The sequence below is a fragment of the Microtus ochrogaster genome, chromosome 5 (assembly GCF_000317375.1).
Source record: "Microtus ochrogaster isolate Prairie Vole_2 chromosome 5, MicOch1.0, whole genome shotgun sequence".
Taxonomy (NCBI): domain Eukaryota; kingdom Metazoa; phylum Chordata; class Mammalia; order Rodentia; family Cricetidae; genus Microtus; species Microtus ochrogaster.
Genome location: NC_022012.1, coordinates 44,794,526 through 44,820,979, shown reverse-complemented (window position 1 = coordinate 44,820,979; position 26,454 = coordinate 44,794,526). Strand labels below are relative to the sequence as shown.

The 26,454-nt window shown below is 40.7% G+C and overlaps 3 protein-coding genes across 4 annotated transcripts in view; 2 read left to right on the top strand and 1 right to left on the bottom strand.

The window, feature by feature from the left end:
- LOC101991057 (interleukin-18) overlaps positions 1–22,193 on the bottom strand; it is a 27,373-nt gene extending 5,180 nt beyond the window's left edge. Inside the window, exons 1-4 of the mRNA XM_005347301.3 lie at positions 22,127–22,193; positions 12,091–12,193; positions 2,459–2,544; positions 993–1,004 (exon numbers count right to left, since the gene is read on the bottom strand). Coding sequence (XP_005347358.1) covers positions 993–1,004; positions 2,459–2,540 — 94 coding nt within the window. The 5' untranslated portion in view covers positions 2,541–2,544; positions 12,091–12,193; positions 22,127–22,193. The remainder of the gene's footprint in view (positions 1–992; positions 1,005–2,458; positions 2,545–12,090; positions 12,194–22,126) is intronic.
- Tex12 (testis expressed 12) lies at positions 16,018–20,555 on the top strand. Of its 2 annotated transcripts, none has more exons than XM_005347302.3 (5): positions 16,018–16,116; positions 18,080–18,158; positions 19,035–19,146; positions 19,238–19,289; positions 20,016–20,555. In XM_005347302.3, exons 2-5 carry the CDS (start codon positions 18,099–18,101, stop codon positions 20,158–20,160), a joined length of 369 nt encoding a protein of 122 aa, XP_005347359.1. In that variant the 5' UTR covers positions 16,018–16,116; positions 18,080–18,098; the 3' UTR covers positions 20,161–20,555. The 2 variants fall into 2 exon arrangements, with proteins under 2 accessions (XP_005347359.1, XP_005347360.1); XM_005347303.3 differs by lacking the exon at positions 16,018–16,116 and adding an exon at positions 17,734–17,788.
- Bco2 (beta-carotene oxygenase 2) overlaps positions 22,033–26,454 on the top strand; it is a 29,651-nt gene continuing 25,229 nt past the window's right edge. Inside the window, exon 1 of the mRNA XM_005347297.2 lies at positions 22,033–22,082. The gene's annotated coding sequence lies outside the window, so the exon portion shown is untranslated. The remainder of the gene's footprint in view (positions 22,083–26,454) is intronic.

Here is a 26,454-nt window from a genome sequence, read left to right as displayed (position 1 = left end):
AGGCGTGCGCCACCATCGCCCGGCTCCCACAGGGTATTTAAACAGCACCCCAGAGAACAAACATGTGGTTACCTGGTCTTCCTTCCCCGTCTCCTCTATGAGGGCCTGGAAAGCCATCCATGAGTGCTGGCATCCATTAAACCTGGCCTTCCAGTTTGATTTGGTATGATTTGGACCATTGGGTCAGTGGAAAGGTTTATAGGGATGCAAAAACTTTTCAATAATGTCTCTATGCTATTTTTGTGAGCTGGCAACCCAAAAAATCCATCTATTCACTCTATATCTATATATTTAAATTATATGTTTATATAATTTATTTATTTTTCAATACAGGGCCTTTTTGTATAGTTTTGGCAGTCCTGGAATTTGCTCTGTAGATCAGGAATGCCTCGAACTTAGAGATATGCCTGTCTCTGCTTCCCAAAGTTCTGGGATTAAAGGTGTATTCCACCACACCAGGCTAGGGAATTATCTCTTGCTAGTACATAATAAACTCAATGGAGGGACCACTGAGGCTTTGATTTGCCAACCTGCAGTTCTGCTCCCTAGAGTTTATTCTGAAGAAACAGTGAGACACATGTGCTAATGCCGTTGTACAAGAATGCTGCTGGGTGTGCTGCTGTAGTGTGCTACACTCGGGAGGTGAAGGCAGGTGGGTCACAGTTTGAGGCCAGTCCAGGTGATAGAGTGACTTCTCAGTTAGTGTAGGCTACATAATAGCAACCAGTGTCAAATCAAACCAGACAACAGAAATGTCCAAGCACCATGCAAGGGTGCTATAATCAACAGAAGTAAGACAGAAACAACCTAAGTCAATTAGCCTAGGAATTCAAGTTTTAATATGCTCTCCCATAGAATTATCTGAATATAATGAAACTGTAATTATTAACTACCCCTTGGACATCTCTATGGACAGTTTCTCCCAGCAGAAAATAGATGTATCTCAAGCAAATTCTAATTTGCAAAGAGAGAAAAATAAATTTATACTTTACCATCATCTTCAGCTAAAGGGAGGAAAAAGAAACATAATGTTAAATTATATAGTTCAGCTTATCATGTCCCCTCCCCCTCACTTTTGGAACTCTCTCTCTCTCTCTCTCTCTCTCTCTCTCTCTCTCTCTCTCTAAGGTCTTACTAAAAATCTCTGGCTGCCTTTCAACTCACTTTGTAAACCAGGCTGTCCTCCAACTCACAGATTTTCACCTGCCCCCACTCCTCACTTCCTCACCTCTATATAATGGTGATGGGCTCTGTTGACCTCCATTAGGACTATCACATGACAAGTATTCAGGAGCCCATAAAATTAAGCTTATTAGGGTTTGTGTGTACACAAGTATGTTAGGTTTAAACTTAAATCTAGGGCTAGAGAGATGACTCAGTTCTTAAAACACTGTCTGTTCTTCCAAAGGACCATGGTTCAATTCCCAGCTCACAACCTTCTGCAACTCCAGTTCCAGGGGATCCACACCCTTTTATGGCCTCCAAGGACACTGCATGCACGTATCGCACAGACATACATGCAGGAGAAACAAGTCCACACATAAAATAGCAATAATTAACAATTTAAATCCAGGATTTGTAATATCAGTACATAGCTAAAGTATTTTTTAATAAAGTGGAAAACTTTCCTTTTATGTTTATTGTTTAAATGCAAGACATCTAAGGATTTTCCATGAAGCTTCCAAAGAAAGCTGAACTTTCAGTGAAGCCAAGTCACCCAAGGAATCTTAATTAAAAGAATTATTTTTTTTGGTCAAATCTATTAACATGAATGATGTAGACAGAACTCTAAGCCTAGAATCCCATAAATTGCATTTCATTTGGGAAGCAGTGTTTCCTCAGTGGTACATTTTCTTTTCTTTTTTTAAATTAATTAATTTATTTATTAAAGATTTCTGCCTCCTCCCCGCCACCGCCTCCCATTTTCCTCCCCCTCCCCCGAACAAGTCCCCTCCCTCATCAGCCCAAAGAGCAATCAGGGTTCCCTGACCTGTGGGAAGTCCAAGGACCACCCACCTCCATCCAGGTCTAGTAAGGTGAGCATCCAAACTGCCTAGGCTCCCCCAAAGCCAGTACGTGCAGTAGGATCAAAAACCCATTGCCATTGTTCTTGAGTTCTCAGTAATCCTCATTGTCCGCTATGTTCAGCAAGTCCGGTTTTATTCAGTGGTACATTTTCATGAGGGCACCAGACACCATTTTGGTGACAAACTGCTGGAGTGTCAACCCAGGACGTGGGGCAGGGCACTGAATCTTGGAAATCTGTTTTGTTTTGTTTTATTTTTAAAGCAGAGTGTGTGTGTGTGTGTGTGTGTGTGTGTGTGTGTGTGTGTGTGTGTGTGATTAACATTTTGGTAGAATTTGATGACAAACAGGGGTCCAAACTCACTTCTTGATTTCATTTCTAGTTGAAAACCTGTACCCGAGCCCCACATTTATCTTATTGGTTTAGACTTACGTATAAAGTAAAGTGTGTTGTCAATAAATGCCATTTCTCTGAAGTTGATGCACGAGCCTTCGTCCAGTGTGGCAGCCAACATTATTCTAAGGAAAGCAAAGAGTCACCCATGAAGAGGCAGAGATTGCTCTTCATACACATAAAATGAACAGACTTCTTACCTTTTCTTTTATTTAGATTTATTTTTGTTTGCATGTATGTCTGTGTACCACAGGCATGCAGTTCTCAGGGAGGCCAGAAGAGAGCATTGGATCCCCTCCAACTGGAGTTACAGATGGTTGTGAGGCACCATGTGGGTGCTGGAAACTGAACCCCAGTCCTCTGGAAGAGTAGCCAGTGCTTTTAATGGTTGAGCCATTTCTCCAGCTCCTTAATACTGCCTTCTAAACCTTCCCATTTGAAAGTCATTCATCATTCAGTATGCTGATGGAAACTGCGATGTTTAATACATGTGAAGCAGGAGTCTGTAGCACGCACGTTTACGTTCTTTACAAACCCTTAGCTATTTGGAACCAGGAGAATGCTGTTTCATAATATTTTAAAGGTGACTCCTAGCGAATACTGGCTAGGAGTGCTATGAATCCCTAGTGAAAATATGACTCCCTAGTGAATGATTAGTTTTGTGTTCACTGGGGATGCTAGAAATACTGGGGACCAGTTCTATCTGAACTGAAAAGCCAGTGGCCTCCTGTAGATGAGATGCTGAAGGTTCGTGACCTCACTGCTACAGTGGTAAAGAAGAGGAGGAGACAGAGGTGGCATTTCCACCTGGTGTTTGGGGCAGGGTGGGAGAAGGCTGAGAGGTTCTGACATTTGGTGGGTTTCCTCCAAAGGCAGCAGCAGCTTTTGACCTGACGTCTGGCTTGTCTGTGTTCGTGCATGAATATTACATAAATATGATGTTTCTGCAACAACCCCCGTGTATTTGCTCTCCCCCTTTCCCTCACCCTACTCTATATTTTATGTGTATGTCCTTCCAGAGTTTTGTCACGGGGTAAGGGTTTGCCATGGAGTCCCAAGTATGAGAAATCTGTGACTTTGGGGAGAAAAACAAGACATATTTATTTTCATTTATTTCTGAGCTGAAATGTAGCCCTCATCCTGGGGTTATGAAGGAACAAACCACAGTGCCTTGACCCTGCTACTAGTTGAAATGCTCACTTATAAGCAGCCACTGTAGGTCCTAGGAGTCTTGAGATGGTTTAAGCTTTATCACCTGAAATTTCTTCAGTAGATCTTGTTGCTTTATGTATTAATTAGGAGCACAAAAAAACAGTACATTTTTTTACAAGAATGGTCTGGAGTTTGAGGCTATGTAGTAAGATGCTACTACCTAAGACCCTGCCTCAAAAACCACCTCCTTGGCTTTTAATAACTATCTAATTTAATGAGTTTCCTGCATGCACTTTAATGTGTTGATGACGAACTTGATGAAAGCAGCCTCCTCAGGTCTCTCTGGTCCTTCCCGTGGTTACTGGAAGGTTCTCTTGACACCTTCCTCTGCTGTAGTAGCAAAGAGACTTCTCTGAAGTTCTCTGTCTCCTGAAGGCGGGTCCACTAAAGAGGAATACAATTACCTTCAATCATTGACTTCTCTGTTTTCCCCTATAGAGATGGGGTCCTGTAGAAATCATAGTCCTCCTGCCTCAGCTGCGGGAGTGTTGGGATCCCAGGTGTGGCCTCCTTGTCTGCATCTGACTCTGTGGTCTGGCTCCTCCGACAATATTTCATCCTGCTTTAAAATCACCTGCAAGCCTTCTACTTCCTCTCTGAGGAAGGAATCCCAACTTCGCCCCTCTGGCTTCGGTAAGTTATAATGTTTCAGGTAGCTCAGGTGCTTGCACGTGTTAATTGTCTCTTGTAGCCTTTGCTCCCGATAATCTGTTGACTGCAGTCTTATTTCAGCAGACTCAAATATGGGACCTTCAGGGGAGGACTTGGAACTTCCCCTTCACCACAGCAGGTTCCAGGGAGCAGCTGGTGTCCTGTGTGGTGAGGAAGTTAATGAACGGAGCTCCCAGGACTGTGTCTGAGTCCCAAGTGTTAATTGTTTTTATGGTTTGTAGGCACCAAGAATCGTGATGAGAGTTGGTGTCTATGTGTCAGTGCTGGAGGTGGGGCCTTGTGGAGGAGCCCACAGGAAGGAATGGATTAGTGCTTTTCTCAAGAGAGGCCACTTTAGGGAAGATTTATTTTAACTCTCTCTGTCTCCTGTGTGTGTGTGTGTGTGTGTGTGTGTGTGTGTGTGTGTGTGTGTGTGTGTGTGCATGCGTGCGTGCATGCGTGTGTTTGAGTCTTTGGATCCCCTGGAGTTTTAATTATAAATGATTACAGATAATTTGTATTTATTACTTTTAAGTCTCTGTGTGTCTTTCTTTCGGTCTCCCTCCTATCCCCTGCTGTCCCCCACCCCTTCATCTAAATCATCTAGTTTTAGGCATTGTGTTATAGCTATAGAAAGTGACAGTAGCATTTAAGGGGTGTTTATAAATCTTTGCTCTTAAGAACTCACTAAATTTTAATACAGTCTAAGAGCAGGTACTTACAATGAGTGGAAATTAAAACTCAGTTGAAAAACTTAATTTTAATGAAACCAACCTAAAGTATTTGTTACATGGTAGATGTTTACCTATTAGATCTAGCTTCAGTTCCTTATATCCAAAGGTAAATAGTTATCAAGCTTGGTTCATATTCTAATCAATAAATGGGTAAAGGAACTGAATGTGCACTTTTCAGTGAACTACAAATGGCTGAAAAATACATGAAAAGGAGGTTCAGAGCTTTAGCTGCCATAGAAACACGAATTACAAATGCATCGAGCTGCTGGAGAGATGGCTCAGTGCCTGAAAGCATGTACTGTTCTTGCAGAGAATCTGAGTTCAGGTCCCAGCACCTCCATCAGGTGGCTCAGAATTGCCTATAATCACGAGCTCCAGGTGATCTGACGTCTCTGGCCTCCGTGGGAGCAAATACAGGCCCACCCTCCACAGTTGCACAAGCACACACATGATTTAAAAGTATAAAAAAATTAATCTTATAAAATTACCCCACTCAGAATTCTTATCATCAAGAAAACACAAGAACAAAAACAAAACAAAAAAGAATTTCTAACAAAGCTGACAAGGATGCAGTGAAAAAGGAACCTTCTATGTTCCTGGCAGGAATGTAGCTTAGTTTAATCTCTATGGAAATCACAATGGAGGTCTCAAAAACAAAAAGTAGAATTTTCATATTATCCTGGTGTATCACTCCTGGGTATATACCCAAATAAATCAAAGCCACACACAGTGGGAATACCAGCATATATATCTGTGTTACTCATGGCACTGTTCCCAGGGCCAAGTTATAGAATCAGTTGGTGTCCACCAGCAGATGAATAGGTAAAGATGCATATTCACACAATGAAGTATTATTCAGCCATACAGAAGGATGAATTCCATTACTTAGTGGAAAATGTTTGGAACCAGGAGTCACCATCTTAAATGAAATAAGCCAGACTCAGAATGACAAGCATACCATATTTTCTCTCTGAAGCAGAATCTATGTTTAAAAACTACAAAAAGTAGCAGGGTCGCTGGGCGGTGGTGGCGCACGCCTTTAATCCCAGCACTCGGGAGGCAGAGGCAGTCGGATCTCTGTGAGTTCGAGGCCAGCCTGGTCTAGAAAGAGCTAGTGCCAGGACAGGAACCAAAAGCTACAGAGAAACCCTGTCTTGAAATATCAAAAAAAAAAAAAACCCAAAAAAACAACAACAACAACAAAAAAAACAACCAAAAAGTAGCAGGGATATGATTGAAGAAGGAAGGGGATCAGAGAAGTAAACGGTGGGTCTCTATTTTGATTTGTCATTACTGAATTAATAGCTTTATGTCATTTTCTCTAATACTATATAATGTACATATCTTCCTTCCTTCCTTCCTTCCTTCCTTCCTTCCTTCCTTCCTTCCTTCCTTTCTTCCTTCCTTCCTTCTTTCCTTCCTTCCTTTTTTCTTGAGACAGGGTTTTTCTATGTAGCCCTGGCTGTACTGGAACTCGCTCTGTAGACCAAGCTAGTCTCACACTCACAGAGATCCACCTGCCTCTGCCTCCTGAGTGCTGGGAATAAAGGCATATACCATATCTGCTCTGCCCATATTTTTCAAAAAATAATTTGCCTGGAATATAGCAAACACTATGGTCAAAAATTGGATTTTTAAATTACTATTATTTACTATAGTACATGTTTAATTATTCATTGAATGAATGACCTTAGAGAAGGACTCAGCTACTCTAAAAATACTACTCCTATTGCTGGAGAGGCAGCCTAGTGGTTAGAGCACTGACTGCTCTTTAAGAGGATCCAGGTCCATTCTCAGCATCCACATGATGTCTCACAACCACCTCTAACTCTAGTTCCAAGGGATCTGATGTCCTCTCCTGGCCCCCACATGCAGTAGTTGTACAAGCATGCAAAACATCCATATACATAAAATATATCAATAATTTATTGATTTACCACTCCTAAATGGGTCTGATGGTACATGTCTGTGCTCCCAACATCGAAAAGCCAAAGCCAAAGATCATGTATTAGTGAGGGGCCTCCCTGGGCTACATAGTGGGACCCTGTCTCAAAAAAACAGGGAAGTGGCTCAGTGTTTGAGAGCTTTGCTGGCATGCACAAGGCTAAGCCCTTCAAAAACTACAATAACAACCTCGAAACAAACAAAACACTCTTTCCCATAGTTCCTGAACTTGTTTACCATTTACTCACTAAGCACCTAGTATGAGTCAACTGCGGGGCTAGAAGCTGAGTGAAACTTAGCTCCCAGCTTCCAGTGACTCAGACACCAGTAGGGGAGGCAAGGTATGGTGGGTGCTGTAGGAGCTGGAGTTGCAAGGACTCCTCGTGGTGGTGTTGGAAAAGTTTTCCCAGTGATGTTAGTTCAGTAAGGACAGAGGAGCATCCTTGTCAAGGGCCAGGAAGCAGGGAGGATCCCTACCAAGGCTTGCTTGAGATTTCATCATTTTACCATACAAAGTGTAGTGTAGTCACAGTTTTCAGAAAGAACGAGTTTCTGAGGGGCCCACATCCACGATTATTTTGTCCTTGGTAATAAATGTAACAATGCGGAGGCAGCATTTTTGGCATGCACGTGCTAACACCTGTCAACGTGGATGCATGCTTCCTTTCCATTCACCTTCTCAGCATTATTAAGAAGGCTTTGTAAGGTGCTTTGTCCTTACATGTCCACCTTATCATGGTGGTACTTTGGCCCACTTAATACTGTATTCTCGCATCTTACTTGTACTTATATACTAGAGATTGTCCATATCACAAACAGTAACAATGCCCCTTCATACCTTGATAACATTGTTATCAGATCTGAACATATTTAAACCTGGGTGTGTTGAAATACACCAGTAATCACATTTGGTAGGTGGAGGTAGAAGGTTCAAGATTATCATCTTCAGCTATACAGTGAAGTGGAGTCTAGCCTGGTTTTTTTGAGACCCTGTCTCAAAAAGGCAAAAAGAAGAGAAAATAATTATGATGAAAAATAGCATTATATGGCTTGTGAAAAGGTTCTGGGCACTGCCCACCCATATCTGGAGACCCGAGTTCTATTCCCACAACCCACAGAAAGATGGAGAAAAATTGACTCCACAAAAGTTTTCCTCTGACTTCCACACACCTGTCTCACGCACACATTGAAATAAAATAATAATTTAATAATAGCATTATAATCCAGTCTGCTGGCATAGGCCTGTGGCCCGAGTTACAATGGTGGTTGAGACAGGAGGCCTTCTTTGGGTAATTCTGAGTGAGTTCAAGGTTATCTTAGGAAACTTAGCTCCTGTCCCCAAATCTGAAAAAAAAAAAAAAAAAAGGGAAGGGGGAAGGTTGGAACTAGGGCTCAGTTGGGAGAGCTTCAGAAATATGTAAGGAATAGCTTAACTTTGCCATAGTAGTGGAGGTAGATAATCCTACCAGGGTAAGGTGTTCTTCCACTTGGCAATAGTGCAAACAGTTTCCAATCCCCTTGGCATAGCAGCTCTGAAATTACGCCAATATAGACCATGTGTAGCCCTGGCTGTCCTGGAATTCTCTCTGTAGACCATTCTAGCCTTGAACTCACAGGGATCCACCTGGCACTGCTTCCTGAGTGCTGGGATTAAAGGCACGTACCACCACCTTCTAGCTAGATCAAGTATTTCATTTTAAAATATTCATATTATTTTCAATTACTTATAAAGTTACACCATTATTTTCCTATTATATTAGTTCAGTTTTGCCTTGGGTAGGAGAAAGACAGGTTAAAACTGAGTTTTTAGAAAGTTACTTGGTCATAGTGGAGCCAATACATTCTATTTTGGGGGGCAGACCTTGGAACTTTCCTCTAAAACTCAGTGAAAGCAAGAAAACAAGAGAAGCCTGAAACCAGATGAATCCAAATGTAAGACTGTCTCACTCTCCTTTTTTCTAATTTATTTTGTTTTATGTGTTTACTTTGAAGTTTTCATTGCTTTGTTCACACCTCCATCAGCTCTCGATACATCAGGATCTCCTCCTCACAACTTCTCCCCATTTTTTCTCTGATTCTTTCTGACTCATGTTTCTTTGCTTTCTCAATTCTAATCTATGAAATACAGTTCTCAGTGGATAAGAATGCCTTGAACATTTTACCTAATAGTCTCTTGCTTATGTATGTGTGTGTAAATGTTCATGCTTGCACATGCATGTGTGTGTGTGTGTGTGTGTGTGTGTGTGTGTGTAGACCAGAGGACAGTGGGTGTTATTCCCTAAGTACCATCCATCATTTTAAAAAGTAAGGAAACCATATTTATTTTTGTGTTTGTGTGTCCACATGCCTAAGGTCAGAAGACAACTTGCAGAAGTCATTTCTGGGCCAGGACTGGTGGCAGGCACCCTTATCCTCTGAGTTAATATGATGGCTACACCCTCCCCCTTTTTTGATACAGGACCTCTCAATCTCTTGGAATTTAGCTACTGGCTGGACTGGATGGTCAGCAAGCTCCATATGGATGCACCTGCTTCTGTCACCTTAGCACTGAGGCTAGGAGCTCACTGCACCGCTCCAGGTTTTGTTTGTGTTTTAACCTTGCATTCTGGAGAATGAACACAGGTCCTGGAATACTTTTCCAACCTTGTCATCTCTGAAGCCTGCATCTAATATTCTCATAAAGACCCTCCCAAGAGAATATAGCAAGAACTGGCTCTTCAAATCAAAAAAGTTGTATAAACCTTTGAAAACTAGACCACAGAGAGTGAATGGCAGGATATCATAATGAAAGCTAGGTCACATGAGTTCCAATTTTGCCTGGGGCAAGTTACTTAATTTGGGGGGGCAGTGGATCTCATTTTCTTCATTTGGAAAACTAGGAAGCTGGAGGTCAAGTTTTAAGGTCTTTTCCAGCCCCAGCATTCTGCAATTCTAGACTATAGTTAAAGCTGCCACAAAAGAGCCATATATATAGGGCAAATGTCCTAGTAGCCACTTCCTCCGGTAGTGATTCTCAACCCGTGGGTCTCAACCCTTCCACAGGGGTCACTTAAGACTATCAGAAAACACAGATATTTACATTATGATTCATAACAGTAGAAAATTACAGTTATGCAGTAGCAATAAAAATAATTGTATGGTTAGGAGTTACCACAACATGAGGAACTATAAATATTAAAGGGTCAAAGCATTAGGAAGGTTGAGAACCATTGGAAGGCAATACACAGCTATAGAATATCATTCAGTGAGAATTTTTAAATTACTAGGAGTTTAAAAACATAGTATTGTATTAAAAGTAAAATGCTTTGAACTTGAAAAGCACTTACAATCCCATTTGCCCTCTCTGTGGAACTCTAGTTCTGTGAATAGGTATGGGCTGATCAGAGGACCCTGCTACGAGATTAAATCTCTACAATCAGATGGGAAGCTTTCTTGGCAGCAGCAAGATCAACACTCAACATTTCAATTCTTTAAAAAAAAAATCTCATCTTTATTGTAGCCAGGTGTAGGCAGTGCACACCTTTAATCCCAGAACTTGGGAGACAGAAGCAAGTGAATCTTTGTTAGTTTGAGTCTACCCTCGTTTACATAGTGAGTTTAAGGACAGTCAGTGCTACAAGATGAGGCCCTGTCTCAAAACAAAACAAAACAAACAAAACCCAAACCAAAGCACCTGTATTTAGTTTGTGTGTATGCGTGTATGATGGGATATGCGTGGAGGTCAGGGGCAACTGTGTGCAGTTGATTCTCTCCTTCCCTCTTTGCATGGATTCCATGAATCAATCTCAGGTCAGCAGGCTTTGAGGCAGCTCTTTACTTGTTGAGTCACCTCACTGGCCAGGTGACATTTCAGTTCAATAAGTCAGTTAGCCCTTGACAATTGTGCCATCTTACAATGTGTGTGTGGGACGTGGAAGCAATAGGGGCAGAACACAACAGGAAATTAGATCATTAATGACAGGTATATTTAATCAACTGTTAAATATTGACAAAAAAGGTCAGATGAAACTGACATACTTGGAATGAGTGTGTGTGAAAGGAGAGTCGATGTTAGTTTTGAAGAATGCTCCATATTTGAACAGAGAGAGAAGGGCATTGGGGAAGAGTAGTTGTGTGTTGGGGAACAATGGTGTGGTGGGGATGGGGTGGCCGGTGAAACAGTTCTCTCCTGCAGCAAACGGAAGAATATGAAGAGTTTTGAGAGTCCTGTGGAAGAGTCACACCCTGGTTAACAGCCTCTCTCTGTTCCGAGGCTCTTGTCACACTGCAGGTAAGAGGTAAGGTACTCTGCAGGAGCGTGTCATAAAATTATTTGGTCAGCCGGAAATAGGCAAAAAGTAAAGAGATTAAAGACATTCTTGATTGGTTTTGTTATGTGACCTCAAAATAGAGATAATTTTATTCAGCCCTTCCCTTGTGGAATAATGTCTACCCGAAGAATGCTATATTGTCCAAGTACAGACCTGCCCAACCAAGCCTTCTGCTGCAGATCTTATCGAGTATCAGCCTTGCATGAGGTCTCTTTTGCTTTCATAGGGTAGCCGAAACTGTTTCTAGTCATCCTATGATGCCACTGCCTTTTAGATCTCATACTCTCACAAGTGGATGAGAGAGTATCAGAGGTGAAGAAGTCTGTGCACCTTACCATCACAACAGTCTAAAAACAAAGCAAGAAGATTCTTACTTTCATCCATTCAGTCAAACCATAAAGAGATTTGTAAATATACAAAAAGCCGTAGAGTGTTCGGATAGAGAGTCTCAAAGAATATTATTTAAGAAAACATGTGGTGTACTTTACAATAAACCACTAGGTGACTACTTTAAAATTTTTTTCAGCTTTAAATATTTTTCTAGCGCAGTACTTTACAGTAATATGAAAAATAGTCAAGAGAAAGAAAAGCTCTCCAGGGTCCCTAATAATTTTCAAAAGATGAAACAGAATCTGTGCCCTGAAGTGACACTCACATCTTGCAGAGAAGAACAACCTATTCTCAGCTTCTGTTCCTTGTATGGCTCCTGACTTCCCGTCTTGGTGATAGAGGAGACATATTCCTCTAGAGCATTTTGGCTTATTTGCCTCTAATCCTCATGCCACTGTTTCCAAATAAATAGAGACTTGTTTTGTCTTACCTTGGCCAAATAGTTCCCTCCGAGAGGAAGTGACTCGGAAGCTTTGTAGCCTCTTTCTTCTTCCTAACACTGGAGCTGTGGAAGGCGGCAGCCCTGTCAGCAGCTGGAATACAGAGGACATGGAGGTACAGAGAGCTTTCAGTCTGGGTGAGGACCGAGGCATGAGGAATGAGGAAGGAGGCAACAAAGGGAGGAGACTGCCCCTGGCACGCCTCAGCCTCACACCACACACTCTCTCCAAGGTATGAGAAAACTTACAACAAAATCTTAGAGAACACAGGCATTTCCTTTAATGTAAATGTCAATATTTGGTGTATCATCTCTTCTGTGAAAGCTGGGGTCTGGCCCTTCCCAGGCCCATGCCTTTTTCAGGTTAGGAAAGCAACGTAAGGAAACGAACCTGCTTGGGTAGAGCATCCTTTCTCACATTGGGCCTTCTGTTCTGAGCTTGTTGCACTTCAGCATGAAATGCTTTTGGCTAACACACTGGAGTCATTTCTATAATATAGTCATTACACCTAAAATACATCTAAAATATATTTTTTGGGGGAAAATATTTTTTGTATAGTATTTTCTTTCTTTCCTCTTTTAAGACCGTATTCAGGATTTTTCCTTCCAAGGTCAATGTGGTGTCACAGGACACTTGTTGGGGCTGTTCAGATTTACTTCTCAGCGGCCTGGAAACAAAGCCTTTCCACTATCACATCAAATACCAAATCTATATCATTAGAATCCTTCCTGTGTATACAAGTGTGTGTGGGTGTGTGGGAGTTGTACTTTCATGTAGAGGCAGAAGCCAACCTCCGGTGTTGTTCCTCAGAACTGTCTTATAATGGTTTTTGACTCTCTCTAGGACCTGCGGTTCACATGATTTGACTAGCTAAGCTGATGTGCTAGTGAGACCCAGGGACCTGACTGCCTCCACTGCCCCAGTGCTGGGGTTACAAGTGTGTGCATCATGCTAATAGTCTGTTTAAAAAGCTTTTTTTTCTCTCTCTCTGTGTATGTGTGTGTGTGTTCGTATGCCATGATACATACGTGGAGGTCAGAGAACAACTTGCAGGAGTGAGTTCTCTCCTTCCAGGGATTGAACTGGGGCCTTTAGGCAGTAAGTGCTTTTCCTTGCTGAGCCATCTCACTGGCTCTATGTCAGGCATTATCTTTTTAAATGTGAGTTAGTTGGGAATTGACTACAGGTCCTCATGCTTGTGTGACTAGAACTTTAATGGTTGAGTTGTCCCCTCCCATTTGAATTTTTTTTTTAATAAAAAACGTGAGTAAAAATAGACTAAAAGCTGGACCCTGCAGCACTGTTGTCTAATCCCAGAGAGGCCACAGGAAATGAGAAATAGAGACAGGAGAATCCCCAGAGGCTCAGGGCTAGCTAGACACCCCAGGACTGACATCAGAAGCTTGTCCTCTGTGGCATGTTGTTACCTGCAGGCTCTCTTCCCCCAACATAAACACAAACCAAAACCATCTATTCTGAGAATGGTGGCAAACTTCTGACTCAAAATATTTGAAATATGACTTAGGGAGATTATTTTTTAAGGTTTATCTTTAACTCATTGATACAGCTTTCTAACCAACTCATTAACATAGTCTTCTGAAATGTTACTTCTAAAGAAAAGAGTGTGAATATAGCCTTGAAATAACAGCAGCATCTCTTAGGGACTTTTTACTTGGCCACAAGCTAAACTGTTGCTTTGTTAGCAATAGAATGAGAAAGTGACTTTTTTTTTTCCAGTACAGAAATGGTAAGAGGGCTTCTAAAGTTAGGAAACAAAATGCTGTGTAAGCAGGTAGTTTTTAATTTCTTAAAAAAGGAAAACAAACAGGGTAGAGTTTGATTTCCTCAAGTCATGCAAACATCATGCCCATAGCCACGATTACAGAGGAAGTTTGTGGTGAAGTGTTTGGAGGGACTTGGGGCGATGCGTTACCAGAAGAAAAACTAACATTTTAAAAAAGAATGTGGTAAGAATACAAATACAAATGTGACTGACTTTAAAAAGGCAAGTTTTCATCCTCCAAGTGACACAAAAGACTGCATGAAGTAGGGTCACAGTGGCTAGTGAGGTTAGCTCAACTATAGAGGATTCGGCTAGCAAGAACATGGTCCTGGGTTCAATCATCTCCACACATGTACCCAACATGACCAGAAGCAGAGTGAGTGCCAGTGGGCTCCCTCCTGCTCTAAAGATGTAGAAAAAATGGTTTGTATATTTCCAAGTTTCAGGGCTTGGATACAAGGTTCCATTTCCTATGGTATAGAGTAAGCTATATGTTTCTGTGTCCTGTGTATTTTATAGACTTGTCAGCAATCTTTGGAAGAGTCTAAGGCACTGGCTAACCAGAACCCTCTACATCTTCTCATTACCCATACAATGAGGGTAACATTAAAACAAGAAAATAGTATAGTATGGTATTCTTTTAATCCTATGAAAACATTTATGCATTAGGATAGAATCTTTTTTTTCCTTTGAAATATATTTTAAGACCCAAATGGATAATTATTTGTTTAGATATAATACAGGGTGAAGTTGGGAGAGGAAATAGACCAATATCAGCCAGACTTTTTGTTTTAATGGACCTTTAAAAATAACAGTGCTAATGCTAATAAGATAGACTAGTTAAGACTGAAGCAGGAGGATTATAAATTCCAGTCTAGCCTGGACTAGAAAGCATGACTGTCTCAAAACCAAATAAACAAAACCAAATAAATACTGAGTAGAGAATATTATATTTGCTGGGAATGCTTAAAAAAAATTAAATCCTTACATTTTTATTTCATGTTTATAAAAAATTTAGAAAGGTCAGAGAGTCTGGTTTTTTTTTTTTTTTTTTTTTTTTTTGAAACAGGGTTGCACTGTGTAGACCCAGCTGTTCTGGAACTCACTCTGTAGATCAGGCTGGCAGATACCCCTAGTCTCATTTGTCCCAGGCTAGCCTCAAAAGTAGCCAAGGATGACCTTAAATTTCCTAGCCTCTAGCTTCTACCTTCCCAGTGCTGGAAGCACTGATTTATGAGTGCTGGAGAATGAACCCAAGGACAGGAAAGCACTGTAAAATGAACATATTCAACTATATAAAAAGTGTATTACATACTACAGATAGTAAAAATTTCAACACAGATAACACACTTTCAAGCCCCCCCCCCCATATCAGGGAAGTAACACTCTCGTTAGGCAAATGCTCTTTATCGCTAGCCACTTCCCAGCCTTGATACTCTTAAATTAACAAAAGGAAAAAAAAAAACCCCAAAAGACTACATGTTAAATAACAGCCTTCTAAAATGTAAAATTATGTGCTCAGGGTTCATGGAGGCATGTCATTGACCTTTGTTTTATGAGGCAATATACTGTTTCTGCACCAAGTTAACTAACCGGAAAGAATTTAGGAAGTCTGTCTGTGAAACTACAGGTCAAAGTTGGTATCCAGAAGACCCAAGAAAGTTAAGCCACGAGTGTGTGAACCATACGAATTACTGAGTTATTTTTGAACGCTACATGGGTCAGCTACACTTACTGACATGTCCATAAAGTTATTTTTCTTTCCGGGTGTGATCTGGAGAGTTTGGTGCCTAAGGCAGAGGGACACTGATGGAGACCGTGGGCTAGAGGAACCGGTGGGGTCTCCTCCTGCCAGCACACCCTATGTCGAGTGAACATGCCCTTTCCTGAGAGGAGCAGGTAGGAAAGTTAATGCTCATCCGCCGACATTCCTGGCTCTGGCACAAGCCCGGCTGCCCCTGACAATGCCTCTCTTCTACCTGGAGACCAGTTTCGAAGTTAACTTTTCCCTCTCCACAGTGTGGGAAGCGAGCTTTCTGTTTCTCGAAGGTTCCAACTCTAGAGAAAAAAGGCGGGAAATAAACAGAGGCGAGGCCTCCACGTGACCCGCCGCGCTGCCTGCTGGGAGCTGTGCACTGGGGCGCCTGCGCAGAGGAACACGAAGCCTTCGCTGTTGCGTCGTTCTGAGGCGGAAGGTTGTGGCCGAATCTCCGATTGCGAGTGGGACAAGAGGGTGAGCGCGTGCGCCCGTGATGGGGGGGAAATGGAGTCTGAAGGAAAGCAGCGGGTGGGGATGGACGCGGCCTCTGTGGGGCCGCAGAGCAAACCGGAAGGTGTGAGGGAGGCGAGGGAAGGAGGCGGGAAATGGCGTGAGGAGACAGCAGCGCAGTGAAGAGATCGCAACAGAAGGCTGGGGCGGCAGGGGTAGCACACACGTATAATCTCAGCACTCGGAGCACGGGGGCAGGAGGATTGCTGCGACTTTGAGTCCGTCCTCAGCTACCCAGGGAGTTCTAGGTTAGCCTGGTTTATGTGGTGAGTCTCAGTCCTGGAAAATCTGAAACCAAACCAACCAGTCTGCAGAAGGAAAACCCAGACAAACAGCACACAGTCGCACAAGGTGATGCCGTGGATGGCACAGCCACAAGTCTCTGATTTTTTCTTAGGGTGAGGACCTGCCTGTTAACCCAGACTTTGGCTAGTCAAGAGGCTTAAGTTGTGTCAGTAATCACTTTTACAAACACAGAATTACCTAATTATAGAAGTTTTATTGTGTTTTTATTATTTATTTATGTATACGTTCTGTTCGTTTGAGAAAAGAAGAAGCAGAAAAGGGAATACTAAAAGGGAAAGAAGACTTTTTCCTTGTGTGGGCGTCTCTGAGATACTTTCCGGTTCTTTAGGAACGTCAATCCATCCATGCTTGCATTTCCTACATGTTAGGTTGTTAGCGCTTCAGCTTAGTATCCTGAAAGTAATGGTAGGCACTTGGAAGGACTGTGCTGAAGTTAGAAGTGTCTTTATAATCTGCCTTTTGCTCTTGTTTCCATCATATGTATATTACATATAAACACTCGGATTCTCTGTAGTTAAATAACTCATGATACTTACAAGAAACAGAGCTGGGTGTGTGGCGAAGGCCTTTAATCCCAGCACTCTGGAGGCAGAGAGAGTTTGAGGCCAGCCTGGTCTACGGAGAGAGTTCCAGATAGTCAGGGCTGCACAGGGAAACCCTATCTCGAAATACCAACAAATAAAAAGAGAAACAAACAGAATTTGAATGTAAATAGTTCTTCAACCCTAAAATACAGTGGAAACCATCCTTCTAAGTTCCAGTGTCTTTTCAAATTTAAGTCTGAACAGTTCAGATTCTCAGGAAAATGGCTTCAGAATTTATGGGAAAGCACTTTGATGCCGTGTTATGGTAAGGGCAGGGCAATGAAAACAATCTCAGACTAGAAGAATGAAGAGATCTTATTTCTGGACTAGCTCAGTTTTATTTGTTTACATGTGATCAACCATCTCTTTCTGTCCTTCTTTCAAGAAGGAAGAAAGGGGAGCTCTAACATGCTTTTTTAAAGAAAGTATTCTTATCATATATTGCATTCCTACCTCATTTTCCCCTCCCTCTACTCCAAGCCTCTTCCCACCACCTCCCCTCTTCCCAGATCCACTCCTCCATTTCCCTTCAGAAAAGAGCAGGCCTCTCAGGGATCACAACTGAACGTGGCATAAGCTACAACAAGAATATACACAAACCCTCATTACCAAGGCTGCATGAAGCAACTCAGTAGAAGGAAAAGGGTCCCAAGAGCATCTAACCTCTAATTTTAACATTAACATTTTACAGAGACAGAAGAATCGTAAATCTTCTAGTGCTAAAACAAGATAGACTCGCCAGTGAGGTTAGTTGAGCTCCTTTACAGACGAGTAGTTGAAAACGGTGTGGATAATAAATTGGTCTCCAATAATGGAGGCCATTGGATACTGTGATAAAACTTGAGTTTACTGACCCAGAAGGTGTTGAATGGAAAAGTTCTGAGAGACAGGATGAAATAGAGAGAGGAGAAATTAATTTTAAGTGGCAGATCAGGAGAGTAGAAATAATGATGGCGGAGGTGGGAAAAGGACCCAGGTGAAGAGAACTGTAGTGTGGACTTTGTGCCTAAAATTTGACAAATCTCTAAACTTTATAGTTTGTGCCTCCAGAGTATAATGGCAAACCACCTCGTAAAACCTGATTCTAGAAACTGCAAGAGGTCAAGAGAATTGGAGGTAAGTTTTATGCTCCTGGAACCTTTTAATGTATTTTACTTATTTCTGGTTTCATCTTCTTCAAGAAAGTGTTATTGGTAAATAGAATTTAGTGTTCTCGTAGTCTCAGAGGTAGGAGCTAGGACAATTCTAGTTGACTCTACCTAGTTTTTCCACTAAGAACAGATCTATAAAAATCTACTTGATAACCAAAAGTAACCAAGGTGAGTCCATGTCTTTTGGTACATGGGGTTTTACATGAAAACTTATTTGCTAAGATGAGTAAAATTCTTACATGCCATAGGCCCATCTGGTGATTGTACGTAGACCATCAGATTTCAGTGGTTAGTGCTTTCTTTCACTGCTGAGCCATCTCACCAGTATCTATATTACAAAATTTTGCAACCGTTTATCTGTTGTCTAAATTACAGTTATCTTGTTACTATAAAAATATCAACTGGTGCAAGATACAGGACTGTTTTTCATTAAGAGTTAAAAGCTATTTTCAAAATCTCCAAACTTAGCAAAATTTAGTATTTTAAGCAAGGTGTTTCTTGTGTCTAAAGGTTTCCTTGACGATAAAAATTTAAATAACTGGTATGGAATCTCTAGCATGTCTGATTTTTATTTATTTTTTATTTTTTTATGCTTTTATTACTTTCCTAGTCCAATGCTTTCCCAATGAACTAATCCCCAGCTCCAAGCATGGAGTTTCATTTCTAATTCTGAAGTACTTACTGGAGACTGAACCTACAGCCTTAAGGATGCTAGGCAAACAGCTAGCACAGAAAGAGCTGTGTCCCCAACCCCTCTGGAAAAGTTTGCTTTGCTTTTTTAATAAACAGAATATATATGCCTAAAGATCTTACCATTGATCTGTTTTTTGTCTTTTCTTAGCCTCAGGTGTCAGATAGTTCACAGGTACCCTCGCTTGGAAAATTGGATTCTTCTTTCTCTGAAAGTTCTGGACTCCTTTATAAAGAGGAAGCCCTGGAGAAGGATTTGAGTGGTGATGTATTAATAGTGCTTATATTTATGTGTATTGGCTGGATCATGCATAAACTTTATTAGATTTTACAACCTACCCATTTTTTGAACAGATATGAGCAAGGAAATTAATCTGATGTTGTCTACATATGCAAAGATTTTGAGGCAAGTAATTTTGGCATTTTTTGAGTATTTTTGTTAGAAATCCTTTTCTCTTGAAAAATAAGTAATGAAAAATTTAATTCCATGACTTAAAAATCTATCTGGTTACTAGAAATTTGAAGTTTCACTTTTGTCTTGATTCTTTATGATAGATGAGTTGAATATTTTAAGGGAATAATCTCCAATTTGTCCAAACATCGTTTGTCATATTTTTAGTGCTAATACCAGTATAGATGTATCTTGGTCTCTAGATGATCGTATCTTTAAAATTTTATTCAAGTACCTCTTTGAGAATAGGGTTTTTTTGGTGAAACTAATGTTAAGGGGGTTTTATTAAAGATGACTATTTCACATATTTATATCCTATTAGTATACATTTCAAGACTGACTTTAAATGTTGATTTGAGATTTGAAGTGTTACAAGCTGCTTTATAAGCTACTGGAAAGTCACTATACCTAAGTGATAGTTTAATTTTAATAATTTATATAATTTATAACTAAAGTATATAAGATGCACTTTCTGTGTGTCAGGGGACTTTTTAAGTAGTCAAAATATTTGCAGGACTGATTTAACGTTTTCTTGGAGAATATTAGTAAATTAATTAAGTTCTGTGAACTTAATTGAAGCATGAAAATGAAATAGCTAACAGATAAAGAATAAAGGACATGACACGATAGCATGTCTAGACTTTATAACTCATTTTAACATCAAGCCTTTCTTCCTATTAGTGAGAGAGCAGCCGTAGATGCGTCTTACATTGATGAACTAGAGAGACTCTTCAGAGAAGCCAATATTATTGAAAATTTTCTGATCCAAAAAAGAGAGTTCCTGAAGCAGAGGTTTGCAATGATTACCAACACACTGCAAAAGTAAAGTGCTTATACTCACTGAAAGCTGGTCCCTATTATTGCTATATTCTACTTGTTAAAGAAAATATATGAAGTAAACTGTAACTTTCTAAATTTAAAAGGGGTTTTAATATGAACAGTAATATAAAGCTTGTAATCTTTCTTTTGAGGGTTGAATATTTGGCACATTATATAAAAATGTAAATTAAAAATTATGTGTTATTTTTTCTCCTTTACTCCTAAATTGCTTAACTCTTCTTAAATTGTAAAAGAGGACTCTAATTTGATTATGCCTAACAATATTTGTTTAACTAGCAGCTAATTTTGGAGATAGTTTTCTTGGTTAGTATTATAAAAGAACTTAAACATTAAAGGTCCTTTGTCCAGTTTTTCAACATATAATAAAATATAACTATGTGCTGCTGCTATTTAATATTACCATTTAATTAACTTTTAATTTTACTTTTAACCATTATATTTGACTAATAAAAATTTGACTTAAAACATTTTCATTTGATAAAAGTAGTAAAATAAAAATTCAAAGTTGCTGTAACCTGACTATTTCTTTATTTTTTAAGCATCATGCTATATGGAACCCAGGTGAATTCATGGTACATCTGTCTTAACCTCTAAAGTATCAGCACTATGGTTATGTACCACCAAGTCAGGCTGTCTGGGTGACTTTTTACCTAATAAGCACATGGGTTTGTGAAGCTGATGAATTATATTTATAAGCCTTAGCTGTAGGGTAGATGAGATGGAGATTAGTTATATGGAACTCAGGAGGTCAGCTTAACCGTGTCTTTGGCAAAGCCACTTCAATCCTAAGATAATGTAAAGCTGAATTTGGTCTAAAGAATCTCTTGTCAAATAAATCCTCTTTTGATACAAATAAAATACAGCTATGATTTTATTCAAAATGGCCTATATAATATATAACTACATTATTTAGGTTAAAAAAAGAAATCTCCATTTTCAGTCATATATACAATTTGGTCTTCTGTATATGTATTTTCCAATATAAGCAATTAGAACTTGGTTTAATTTGCATCTGGCACAATAAGGAATTTGTATTCTTAAATTAGGCAGAATCTTACCTTGCTCCCTATAAACTTTAAAATAAATTTTTATTTTAACAAGTTTCTTTTTTGTTTGTTTGAGGCAGGATCTATATAGCCCTGGTTGACCTAGTACTCACTATGTAGCCCAGTCTGGCCTTGAACCCTCAGAGATCTAGTTGCCTCTGCCTCCAGAGTGATGGAATTATAAGAGATAAGAAAGGAAAGGAATGGGGTGCTGAATCCTGTATCTTGGTATTTTTGCTTCCTAGCAGTGTTTGCTACTTAGATTCTCAAAGATTCTTGTTAAAGTAACAAATTGTGTGGCTCTATATATCATGGTGTCCTGACTGTGCTTTATTGTGAGAGAATGCTTTTTATAAGATTAATGAATGTAGAAGGAAAGGGACGAAAGGGAGACGGGTGAGCTGTCTGCTGGTCTAAATTTGGACTTTATTCTGTGTCTGAATCATTCAGGAGAGAAATTGTGTAATGAACACCTAAATCGGGTTTCATGGACTTAACTACAGGTGGGGGCAGATTCCAGAAAGGGATGGCCAAGGAGGGAGATTATAATTGGTCTGATTTTGATGTCGAAACAAAGATTATTTATAGTTGGTTAGGATACCTGCCATGGAACTAAGTTCACTAGTGTTTTGAGGCCCCACCCCTTGCCTTCCCTCCCCCCAGTCCCGTTTTGTCACAGGGGCAGAGACAACCCAGGCTCATTTTTACTTAATAAGGCCAGTGCCTTCGGATTTGGAAATCTTAAGACCTGCCTGCTGCCCCTGAACTGAGTAAAAGTTTTCTCAAATCTTTCTCCGTTTCCTCAGCAGCCTTCCTGCCACTGCAGTGGGTGTTCTTTCTGTGGCAGTGCACCAGCTCCCAGGTAGGGGACTCCCCCAATCCCTTCCTTCCTGGTCCCCTTCTTACCAGTTTTCAGGTGGACTGCTGGGACTCCGTCCTGAAGATTATGGCAGCCTTCTAAAGTTTTTTCCCTCTGTGTGATGCAAGCAGCAACTCCACAGAGGGAGAAGTGAAAGAAGGCTGACAGGATTGGTTTACTCATTGCGAAGGAAACGGTCATTGTGTTTACTCAGTTAATGCAACACACTAGGGCAGAATTAGGTCTGGAGATTTTTCTTGGATGCCTCATCAGAAGGGGTTTTCTCTATTCTGACTTTTCCAAACTGAAAACCACTGCTTTTATTCTGATGTAATGTTTGGCTTTCGTATTTGCATTTTCCAAACTGGTTTCAAACCCTGTGGTTTTTCTTATGTAACTTTCTTTGTAACTGGTATTTCAAGAATTTATTTTCAGTAATTGGTTGATATAGAACTGCCAGAAGTTGCACCGATATACACGGTAAATTATAAAGTTACCTAATCACTTAGTGCTTGCAGTGTGTGTAAGGCAGTGTGTTAGGTGTTAGGGCGAGGAGAGGTAAGCTAGACTTTGTATTCTAGGAGTACTTCTCGGAGAGGCTGTAAAGTGTACTTATCTTTATCACACAAGACAGCCAGATAAGAAGCACAGGGACACTACCAACAGCTGCAGTGAGGAAATGGGGATGTGGTGCTTAGGAAGCAGGTGACCGAGAAACTAGAACTTGAAGGTTAAATTGCGCACGACAATTTCATATAAAGGAGATGGGAATATCCTGGGTGTAGAGAGTAGATTATTCACGAGAAGAGATTAGGGTATAGTTCATTTAGGTGTAGTGAACAGCTAGGTTGGGGTGAGACTATACAAGGCTTTCAAATGCCTGGTCAGGTAGTTTCAACAATAAGTGATTTGTGAGTTAGTGAGGGTAAACGATACAGCCAGATTTGTGTGTAGGAAACCTGAGTTAGGAGTAGTGCATCTTTTCATTTGTCAGATCAGTACACTGGTGTAAAACCATCTTCCTGGCTCATCTAATTTATTCTACAGATAATTAGAATCTGGAGTCCTGAGGAGCTATTTAGAGCTGGAGGCAATTGGCCTGAGGTCTCCAACTCTTAAGATGGCCCAGGGGCTCAAGTAGCTCATGAAGTAGGAAGCTCTGGTGTGTGGAAGCAGCTTCATTCCTCACCGAGTTTCTCTTTCCAGCTTCTCCTCCAGCTGGGAGGTTGAGGAAGTGACTCAGAGGAAAGAGAAGTTGAGGCACAGAGCCAGGGAAGAAGCACTTAGGTTAGGAAAAAATGTGTAGTCTCAGGGAGGAGAGACTGGTGAGAGTAGTTACCCATGCAGAATTTTGAGTCTGGGAAATTTATACTTAAGCCATGGAAGTCTTTTTCAAATTTCCCCTCCTGGTCCTCTGCTGCTGTGGTCAGAAGAACTGTGTTGTAATGGCAGAGAACAAGATGAGTTCAGTGCCCACAGAGAGACTAAAGTGAGGTGTTTTAGCTGGTGAAAGAACTGATTCAGAAGAGAAGGTCAAGTGTTGAGAGTCATGTCTAAGACATAACTGGAGTATTTAAGAGCCAAGATGAGATTCCTAAGGAGGAATGCCGAGATTAAAGAGTAAAGGTCCAAGTTTATACCTGGACATTTATGTGGTGGTAAGAGGGAAAGGAGATTAACATTTGTAAAGTATTATATTTAATTATGATGATAGATAGAGGCAGGAATCATTAACCTCTCTTAATCTTTACTTTATCATGGAAAATCTCACGGTTCGATGGGGTTAAGATGTTTGTCTGAGGTTCTCAACTAAAGAATAAGGAAGCTGACAAAAAGCAGCATAGTTAGAGGACAACAAAATTAAAACAGCAATTAAATGTTGGAATAGTTTATCTCCCAAGCCAAGAACAGAAGCAGGTATATGGAGATGGTAGCATATCAAATATCTACCATATCAAATATTACAAGAAGCTTAAAGAGGGCAAGATTGCCAATAACACAGAGTCCAGAGCATACAGATATCTAAATATAATCTAAAATGAAAGGGCAAGAGAGATGGCTTAGTGGTTCAGAGCACTGGTTACTGTTCAAGATGATCTGGGTTTGATTCGCACCATACACATGGTGGTGCAAACCATCCTTCACTCCAGATTTGGGGAATCCAGTACCTACTTCTGACCTCTGAGGGCACCAGGCATACACATAAAATGTGAAATACTTAGAATTCATGTGTACCTAATTGGGCTGTTCAGTTTAACTCTATGTGAAATAGTTAATCTGCTTTTTATCAGGAAATTTTAATCTAAGAGGAGAATAAAATAGATTCACCACTGTTTACAAAAGTAGAGTAAGAAAAACAAGATTTTTTTTCCCAAAGCTTTTTTTTTTGTTTTGTTTTGTTTTTTCAAGACAGGGTTTCTCTGTAGCTTTGGGGCCTGTCCTGGAACTAGCTCTTGTAGACCAGGCTGGCCTTGAACTCACAGAGCTCCGGTCTGTCTCTGCCTCCCTAGTGCTGGGATTAAAAGTGTGTGCCACCACTGCCTGGCCCAAAGCATTTTCTTAATACCTCTACACACCATCATTACCATGTTTTCATATAGCTACTTGCTTTATAACAGATACTATATATTATTATGTATAGAGTAGAGTGGAGTTCAGGAATTTGGATTTGAGCTCTTGTACCAGAGAGTAACAGGGAGGCATGATACCAGAGTGACTCATCTGACCCCTTGGATAACGAGTTCCTCTTGTCGGGGTTGGAGGCTTTTCAGTATTTCTGCAATGTCTAGCTCTTTGTAGAAAAACTAACATGTTTCAAAGAAAGAAAATCCATAGTGCATCTTATTGTATTGATCATTAGACATTAAATAAATAATACCAAGCATTTTGGGGCTATGTATGTATTCTAAAGTTTCCAGTAAACTTGCATGATCACTTAGTATGTAAGGCATGATAAGAATTTTTATTTCTCTATCTTGAAGAAAAAGCACAGAGAGGTTAAAAAACTTACTTTGGAAATGACATAAGAGTTGAACCTAGACACTCTAGACTACTTACTCTCTTTAAAGGAAGGAACATTTAAGTTAGACCTTGAACAACAGGTGTAATTCCTGCATCACTCTAGGTATGGTTCACAGTTCGCAAGCTGGGCAAAGGCTTGGAGATTAAAACAACACACACACTAGACCTGGGTCATTCAAGAGGAGATAAGCCAAGTGCCATTTATTCAAGTTTAGGAAAAAACCTTATATACCTAGCTGTTGCACAATGGAAGTCCCCCCAGGCAGGTGGGAAATTACCACACCCAAGGTGGGTAAACAATTGCCCTATAGCTAACTGATGTAGGAGGTTCTTCTGTCTATGTGTTGCTTTCATTGGTTGAATAAATAAACTGCCTTGGCCTTTTGATAGGACAGAACTTAGATAGGCGGAGTAGACAGAACAGAATGCTGGGAAGAAGGGCAGAGTGGCAGACGCCTTGAATCTCCTGCCTGAGACAGACATAGGTTAGAATCTTGCTGGTAAGTCACAGTCACGTGGTGTTACACAGATTGGTAGAAATGGGTTAGATCAGGATGTGAGAGTTGGCTAAGAAGAGGCTAGATATAATGGGCCAGGCAATAATTTAATTAATACAATTTCTGTGTGGTTATTTCGGGGGTTAAGTTAGCTGGGCCATGGTTCGCTGCCCGCTCCTCCTACAACAGCTAACCACCAGGGGAGCAGAGGGAGCACAGGAACAAACAGGTTGTTTAGCTGGAAGCTGCAACAAGATGTCTGGCCAGAAACTGTCTTCAAGATGAACCCTGGGAGGAGGGGTAGACTCATGGACCCTACAAACAGGTAGAATTTTCTTTACTTTTTCTGTTATGTGTGTGTTTGCATGTGTGTCTACAGGTAGAGGCTGGAGGTTGATAGCAGCTGTCTTCCTCAGTTTCTTTCCACCTTTATTTTTTGAGATACTATCTCTCTCTGACCCTGTAGCTGATAAGTAACTGGGCTAAACCAGCTGGCCAGCAAACTATAGACTGTACCAGTGCTAGGGTAACAAGGCTTGCTGCTGCACCCAATGTTATTGTCACTCTTTATCTGAGTGTAGGAACTCAAGTCCCATAATTGCACAGTAAGCAACTTGCTGATTGATCTACCTTCTGGTCCTCCCACTTCCCCCTGCTCTCCACCCTCCCTTCTGAGAAGTATCTTACTTGGTAGTCCAGATGGCCTTATATGCTCTTCCCTCTTCACTTTTTTTTTTAACTTTTTTTTATTGAGAAAAGGAAAAAAAAACAAACAAGTTTCCACCTCCTCCCAGCCTCCCATTTCCCTCCCCCTCCTCCCACCCTTCCCCCCCTCCTCCAACCCTTCTCCCCCTCCC